At 41.3% G+C, this 8,861-nt stretch overlaps 1 protein-coding gene across 1 annotated transcript; it reads right to left on the reverse strand.

The window, feature by feature from the left end:
• Positions 1–545: 545 nt before the first annotated feature.
• LOC147418246 (uncharacterized) lies at positions 546–1,883 on the reverse strand. Its single transcript, XM_086507279.1, has one exon. It carries the CDS (start codon positions 1,881–1,883, stop codon positions 1,254–1,256), a length of 630 nt encoding a protein of 209 aa, XP_086363405.1. The 3' UTR covers positions 546–1,253.
• Positions 1,884–8,861: the final 6,978 nt, after the last annotated feature.

The following is an 8,861-nucleotide window of genomic DNA, read 5'->3' on the forward strand; positions in this document are numbered from 1 at the left end:
ATCCCCTCTCCTATGCGCAATCTTTAAATTTCTAATTAGGATCAAGACTTTAAATGCACTTGGCCTTTGATTATTATGGCAGCGCCGAGTGAGGATATGCATTTTAGAGTTGGGGGAGCATCAAAGTTTGGGAGAAATTATTTTTCTAATCATACACAATCCTTGTATGTTTCTTCGGAAGAAATTTTAAAAGTTTGAGCTATTTTTTTCACTTAAAATAAAAAGATTTGATCAAGCTAGCAGCCTAGCTCAACTTTTCCTTTCCCTCCTGCTAAGTTGAGACACGGTTTTTTTAACTGAGAAAGCTTGCACTTGGACCCTTGAACGGTCTAGCCAAGGGGGCTTGTTTCCTCTTTCGCACAAAAACAAGCAAGTAAAGTGGAATATACGGCGGTTGCTTTGAATTAATTTTAATCTTGACTTTGTAATTGAATTAATGTTTTTAAAAGAAGAATATGCCATCGTATTTTTGATCGCCATGGCTTTGCCGGACATTGCTATCGCAGGATGTGTATTTTGATTATGAATTAATTACCATGTACATATAGACCTTGAAGACATAAGGCTGTGGAATGACTGCACAAAAGCTTCCTATTGGACGTCTAATTAAGCATTGGTCATGAAAATTTACTGTACAATTTTTATATAGCACATTTCACCACCAGCATGAAAAGCATCAAAAATCCCCATAATGCATTTCGCTCGGTGCTAATCTTCATGCATTGTCGCATAGCTGGTGGAAGGGTAGATATGGGTAATTGCATGCAACAAAGCCCAAAGGAATCCATGTTGTAGAGAACTAGCAGATCTCACATAACTAGCCGCCCTTCCCTCGCCCGTATGAAGAAAAGCGCAAGTGATTGGCTGAGCTCGCTGCTTGGATACCGCCTTGTGTGACTGCAACAAGCGGAAACGCCTCGAGCTGTGGAAAAAGTAGCCGCCCACAAGAAGCCAGCTCACACTTGTCCGCCGGCATGTGAGATCTTCTGGGGGGTTCGCCCACCAGCAGGAGGAAGATGCCCATGACCTGGCTGCCAGCACAGACGCTGCTTCTGTGTCCACCGGATGCGTTTGACAGGCAAGGCAAGAAGTGCCGATTGTGATTCGCCCACCTCATCACTAAGCTTGTCCATCCGGATGCGTCTGACACAGGCCTTAGGAAGGGGGGACTCTAATTTCCTCTTGTTGAAGGAATTGTGCACATGTTTTGAGAAATGAGCTATTGTAGCAAGAAGAGGTCATGGCAGCTAGCTTCAAGCCGGTTGCCTGATGTGGGCGGTGTAGTCGTAGGTGCCATTAGCTCCCTCCCATCCCATCCACTCTTCCCACTCGCCCATGTCTTCCATATTTAAATTCCGAGGATACCCCTCCTCTTCCTCCTCCTCAATATCTGCATTGCTGTTGTGGTTGTGGCGGCTATGGTAATATCTATACGCGCCATTTTCACGATCAGCTCTATCCTCCGCAACATGCTTTAGAAGGGCATGGTAGGCGTTTGTGGCCCTGATAAAGCGAGCAGCCGCACCGCCCCCCGCTTCTTTACAGGTGTCCGGATGCAGCCGCAACGCCAGCCGCCTATATGCCCGCTTAATCTCCGCCTGCGTGGCGCCTGGCTTCAGCCCCAGGGCCTGGTACTCCTCTGCGTGTAAAAATTTTGTGCTGCTCTTGTAAGCCTCGGATATAATGCCCGGCTGCACCCTCTTGTGCCTACCCCAAACTGTAGCTGCCACGCCCGTGCAGTGATTAATCTTTAGCTTCAGCTGCAATATGTCGATTCCGGCAGCACCTTGGAAGCTCGCCCGCATCACCCAATTTCCTTTTGGCACACAATTAGCCACCGGCCTGCTCTCCGCCATCACTAACTGCGCCGATATTGTCGCCATAGCTCGCACCTTACGCAGTACGGCCTAGGTACAACGTCTTATAATCATCCGGTTTTCTGCTTTTCGAAACAATAAAGCACAACGCAAACAATAAAGCACAACGCGAGAAGGTAAGACCGTGACCTGCAAATTGTGACCGCCAGAAAGCAGGGCCTGTGGAGATCTATAACGTAGAGTTTGGGGCTGCTGTACAAGACCGTACTGCAGGTTACCGAAAGGCGTGACCATCTGAGGGTTGGGTGGCCAGTGTGCTGGAGGCCACATATAGACCTAGTGATGTAAAGAGGGTACCATAGTGGAGAGTGTTGCAACTTGCCACCACCAAGGAGAGGAGGGGAGGCCAGAGCTACACGGCAAAAGGAGGAGAGCCGGCCGAGAGCATGAAACAAGGATGGGTTACCCGACGCCTCGGGCCATAGAGGAGTAATTAATTATCGCTCTTGCGTAGAGAAAGAGTTATCGCCTGCAACGGTCAAGCGGTCAAGCATTGTATACTCTCTAAATGAGACTAATCATATCGACATCGTCATAATCTCCATCTCTCTTGCTCTCGTATCCATTTGTTTGCAGTCATATATGTGTGTGAGTGTGATATGCGCAAAGGGTAGCAGAGTGTTAGAGCTCTTGGTGAGAAGTGCTCCCTATATGGTAGTAGTATATACCAACATGATGTAAATTTGTAGGCCTGCCAATAATCTTGAAGTGTCTGTGGGTGTTGCCAAGTATGGGCTTGCTTATCCAAGGTTGGCGGTGCTCTAAAGGGTTATAAGTGGATGCAATCTTGATATGATCTGCAACTGCGTGTGTCGAATCTGGGTTGGCCACGCATGGGAAGGGATGGTTTGTAGTTGGGGTGTTTGTGTGTGTACTAACTAGAGCATAGGGGTGCTATGGAAACCTTGAGCTAAAGAGGCAGTAGTTTTGTGTTCTGGGTGGGTTTGCATTTCCCCCTTTCTATCTTGTGGTGCCTGCACTAAAGATTACAATGATTGCTCAAGTGATGGCTATTTGGAGACACTTGACTGCTGCTACCCACCTGCAAAATGGAGATGCTTTCAAGTTCAAAAGGTTCATAACGTGTCTACGTCTAGAGATAAAAGGAAAGACAATTAGAGAAAGTTGTGTAACATTTAGTGGCCTACTAACTTGTGTGTAGCGGAAAATAGTATGAACATAGTGAGCATTTCATTAGAATAGATTCCTAATGAGAATAACAAGAGTGCTTGGGTGGAGAGAGCAACAAAAAGCATAACACCTAGTTAGATAGCATGAACAATACTTCAAAAGAGAGAGAAATTAAGCTATTGACAACAGTTGAGGACCGGATTTACATGGAGCCGGTCCCCCCTCCGAACCCCCCTCCAAAAGGTTTTGTATTATAGGTTTCTCCCATCAAGAGAGACATTTCACAATACAATTCTTTGTGTTTTCATTCGCACATAGCTTTGAAGAAAAAAATAGAGAGCTTAATGTTCATCATGAGAAGAACGAAGCTAGAGATGCCTTGATCCTAACTTGTATGTGGTAAGTGGAAAGAAAAAATCGAGCTAGATAGATTTTAGAACTCATCTTGTATAGAATCAACTAAAAATAGTAGAGCCATGATTGTTTTTGGAGCTATGTTGACATTGAACAATAAGACCAATCTCCTTCACCTTGGTGAAGTGATGCAAGATAGTTTGGGAGCATAAAACTCAAATTGGAAAATTAAGCAAAAACCTACTAGCTCCACTTTGTTTCATTAGATCAAATCTCTCTAGATTCCCCTGACCCAGTAAGATTTCACTACAAAAATCCCATGAGAGGATTTTTCCAAATTTGACAATATTTTAGCTCACGTCCTGGCGCCAACAAGGAAACATTCAGTCTAAGACACTCCACCTTGTGTAGCTCCATGCAACACCTCTGAGAGCAGACATTAAACAAACCTACCCCCATTCACCTTTATTTGGCACATGCCGGCCTTGTATTACCTGCTTTGGCTTGCACGGTGTCTGCTTCGTATTACTATCACATCCCAACTCGCCTTTCATTTCACTTCAATCCATTTATTTTTTATGAAAATCTCCAAGTGATTCCCATTAAAAAGAAATGGGTACTTCACTACTTGGAAGAGTTCTTAGAAATGCTTCAACAATTTAAGATTTAAAGCAAAGTTTTATCACTTCAAAACATAAATGTCTTGGACAACATCAAGTTGCATCTAAAGATAGCTTGATATACCTCGGTTGGATACTTGGGACTCTAATGATCATTTATACTACCACAAGAAATGTTTGATGCATTCCCATTGTGGATTACCACACCGTCATGAGTTTTCATCACTATCCCCAATTGATAACATCTTAATTTGTCCTTTACCACAAATACAATGGGGGCAAGCTCTGAAGCGGGAGATAATAAAGTTTGATGTGCAACAAGCTCTTGGTGCTTTCCCATTATACTTTCCATGACATGGATTACCACAATACCATGAGTTCTTGTCCCTATCCCTACCACAACTATCTAGCTATGTGGTTCCTTTCTAGCAGTAGCTCATCATATTGAACACTGAAGGGTGATACATGAAAAATAGTCCCTTTTCCATCCAAAAAAATTGTCTAACAGGCCTTCCACACCACAAGGCATTGTGGAATTCCAAACCAATCCCAACTCACCTTCCCACTGTGAATTTCAAAATTGCATGTGCAAACTTCGCTTGCATATTTTGTTTGGGAGATTTTTGATGCAACAACAATGATTCGGTGCACATTCTTAACTCGGTGTGCTATCAATGTTTGTAGGTAGTGAAGAATGGAGTTGTAGAACAATGCATCCAAAAAGCCGCGATAATTGCATATGCTAGCACACCACCAAACTCTAGAACAAGCATTGTTGAATTGTAGACACGTATCAAAATGATCGCGTGTCAAAGTCCTAGAAAACTTATTGTGGTAGCATCAAACCTACGAACTTAAGTTTGAGAGGATGGTTGCAAACTTCAACTTAAGGTGATGTTAGTTTTAACAGGGCTTAACGAAAATCACTAGAGAAACGTTAGATTTGAATTCAAAATTCAAATTAAACCACACATCTAGGCGTCACACCTTACGTCATCAGCTGCTCTAGAGCTAGTCATCACTTTGAATACATGGGTCCTGCATGCATGTATGAGGGCTCTCCCAAGACCCTGTAAAGGGTGTTCCATTTGGGGGCCTTTGGTTAGGACCGCGTGACGCTGTCATGCAGAGTACAGGGGATCTGTGTGAAGGTGGGGATTTGATCTGCAGTGCTCTTGAAGGCACCCACCCTGTGTTGGGCAGCATCTACAAGGTACCATGCATAGCCATATGCCGCTACGCCCAAGGCCCCTCTGTATGCTGCATCTAGCCAATCCAATGGCATCTCCATTGATGCTCCAGAAAGCATAGCCCCAAAGATGCAAGCTTTTGAGGTACCGCACACTGGTGGAGATGGTGAAGGAATTGCAAAATCCAACCCACACAGTTTGGTTACGAAAGGCAGGGGAGCTCCAGAAGCATGTGAAGATGAGGACTTCTGTAGTTCCGCTTGCAAGGGTTGAGCTTCTCCACAAGGACGACCTTCTCATTTGCATTATGCAAGCTTCACCAGAGGGGAACCATAATTGCTTGACTGTCGTAAATCTTCTAAAATGGAGGCAATTAGTGCTGGTAATCCTCTTTACTACCATCTGGATGAATGCAGGTCTATGGGGCACGTGATAAATGACTTAAAGGGCCCTGTCATTGCGCCTTTACGTGTTGCGAGTCTACCCGAGTTGGCCGCCAGAGCTCCCACTTGTTTACCTTCCAAGGCTCCCACTTTCTAGCCAAAACCATTGCCTATTGCACCCCAATTGCACAATCCACACACAACTCATCTCTTGCAGCATCGTAACTGCTGGCAATATAGCATTGTCTTAACTCATACCCCATTAAATGTCCCACCTACTATCAACCACCACCGCCTATTGCATCACTGACACATAATTACTTATCTATTCATAGCATCTCCATGCAGCTGCTTGGTGACATTGCTCAAAAGCGTTTACTAGGTAGCCACCAATCACCCTCTAGTTTCATACTAAATCTATGACCACATGAGTGGCGTGGCATGACAAGTTTTTTGTTGCCCGCCTCCAACAGGGATCACCTAGAGGCAACCATGTAAGACATGGGATGAGCAACCTTGCCAACTCTAGCCCTCGTGTTCGTGACGATAGGTGACTATGCCTAGGTGAGCCAGTGGCATGTACGATTTGTACAGGCTTTAGAGTGCGGGATAAGTAGATGCAGTTGACATAGAATCCCATACTTTTATTTCAATAGAGGCTCCTAATCAAGAAGCTTGAGCCTTTACCTTAGACGAGGCTCGAACTTAAGTTCGAGCCTCTCTAAGCATACTCGAAGGGAGAGGTTTGAGCTAAGCCTTAGTAAAGATTTAAACCTCTGCTTTTTGGAGATTCAAATTTAAGTAGCTTGATCCTCTACATTAGAGGATGTTCAAACTGAGCCTCAAAGAGAAAGTCTTGGACTTAACATTAGTAAAGACCAAAATATTTGCTACAGTAGAGGCTCAAATTTAAGCAGCTTATGCTTGTACCTGAGATGACGCTCGAGCTTAAGTTCGAGCCTCTAAGTAGCCTCAAAGAGAGGCTTGAACTTAACTTTAAATAGGCTCAAATCTAAGCAGCTTCTTTCTCTACCTAAGAGGAGGCTTGAACTTAAGTCTTAGCCTCTAAGTAGTCTCAAATAAAGAGAGACGCTTAAACTTAACCTTAAATAGGTTTTAAACTTGTGTTTCACTAGATCATCAAAATTAAGTAGCTTGAACCTCTACTTGAACCTCTACCTTAAAGGAGGTTCAAACTTGTGTTTCACTAGATGATCAAAATTAAGTAGCTTGAACCTCTACTTGAACCTCTACCTTAAAGGAGGTTCAAACTTAAGTTCGAGCCACCTATAAGAAGCTTTGGTGGGAGAGTCATGGTTATGTTTTACAATTTACACGATGGTTATGGTTATGGTTTTAGAATTCGGTTATGGTTATGATTTTTTAATTGGGTTAGAAAAATGGTTTGAGGTTATGGTTATGGTTTTAGAATTCAATTATGATTATGTTTTGCAATTTACATGACGGTTATGGTTATGGTTGTGGAATTTGGTTATGGTTATGATCTCAAAATTGGTTAGAAATATGGTTTGAGGTTATGGTTATGGTTTCAAAATTTGATTATGTTTTTAGTATTTGGTTATGGTTATGGTTTGAGGTTATGGTTATGTTTAGGCCCTTCAAAAATCAATTATGGTTATGTTTTTTTTATTTACACGATGGTTATGAGAGTAAGTGGTTTCAAGTATCATTATGGTTGTGTTTTGTGGATCTCATCATGGTCAATATGTACTCACATATCTATGTAAATTTTATGCAAAATGAAGGTGGAGTGGATTACATTTTCACTCTCTCCTTTGAGCAGAGAGGACTCCTTTTGGTGCTATAGTACATGCAGTACCATATGCCAGCCTCCCCTGCTCAAACAGAAATTTGTAGGTTTTGACATCGGTATGAACATCCAAATATGCATCTGTACATGCATCGGTATGCTATTTTATATTCTAGAGTGTATATTGACACAAGCTATATCAAAACGAGCATATCAATGTGATGATACCAACACTTATACGAACGGTTATACCGCCATATGAGATTTTTATAAGTATTTTATTTTAGTCGATACGATTGCTGGTATTCTTGTGACGTGTTATAATGTGTGTTTTTATTATCATTGAGATGATTATTCTTTCATGGAGTTGTTCCATGATACCATGATGCATTTTCATGGTGATTAGAAGTCGTTCGTATTGATCGTTTGTCACTCAAATTATTACTCTTTTATGGAGTTATTCCATGATACCATGATGATTAAATTGTTCGTATTGATAATTTGTTATTGAGATGATTATTTATTTATAGAGTTGTTCTATGATGCCATGATGTGTTTTCATGATCATTTGTTAATGAGATGGTTATTATTGCATGGAGTTGTTCCATGAGCCATGATGTATTTTCATAATAATTATAAATCTTTCATACCGATCATTTATTATTGAGATGGTTATTATTTCATGGAGTTGTTCCATGATACCATGAGTGTTTCCATGATTCGGTTTTTTGTTTCATAGTGTTGTTTCATGAGATGACTCAGTAAAATTGGAATGGTTTATTTTTTAGATAGAGTCATTTCAATACAGTGGTATTGTTGATGATTTATTATGTTGGCAAAAATGTTTGTTCCATAGAGTTGATTCATATACCATGTTGTTGTTTTATGTGCATACGTAATTATCATTAGAAAATTTTGGACTCTCAAATGGGCCCTATAAGGACTTTGACATGCTCTCTCTTGTCCAAAATAGGCGCACAGTGAAACTTTTACAAATGAAATCAAAACTTGTCGGACCTTTTGGATTTAAAATGTACTCATCCACATCTATCCATTGATATATAGCATGCCATCAGATTCCTTATATTGTAGAAGATTTCATTATTTGATGTGACAACTTCACCTTATAAATGGAATCTCTCCCCATATGTCAACTTCAGTGGGGAGGCCATAACTTCTACAAATCATCTTCAAATTCATCAGAGTTTGGAAATTTAGAACCTACTTTCTAAGTTCTTTCCAATAATATGTTGCTTGATAGGGTTTTTACAAAGCGTTTATGTACTTCACTGGATTGCCCACTTTGGACAAGAGAGGCAAAGTCAAACCTCCTTATAGGACCCCTTTGAGAGTCCAAATTTTTCCTAACGTGAGATGACCATTTTATGATGTCATGATATTGTTTTGTGGTGTTTTCTTCTATTTTAGATATTTATTATCTTATGGATTTATTCTATGATGATATGAAGTTCTTCCATCATGATTCTCTATGATCTAGATAGTTTTTATTTCATATAATTATTTTACAAGATTTC

Source organism: Adiantum capillus-veneris, chromosome 30, assembly GCF_014529385.1.
Source record: "Adiantum capillus-veneris isolate H3 chromosome 30, ASM1452938v2, whole genome shotgun sequence".
Classification (NCBI taxonomy): Eukaryota; Viridiplantae; Streptophyta; class Polypodiopsida; order Polypodiales; family Pteridaceae; genus Adiantum; species Adiantum capillus-veneris.

What these genes read in the sequence shown, in the direction of transcription:
- LOC147418246 (XM_086507279.1), bottom strand. Translation starts at nt 1,883, where the DNA reads ATGGCGACAATATCGGCGCAGTTAGTGATGGCGGAGAGCAGGCCGGTG.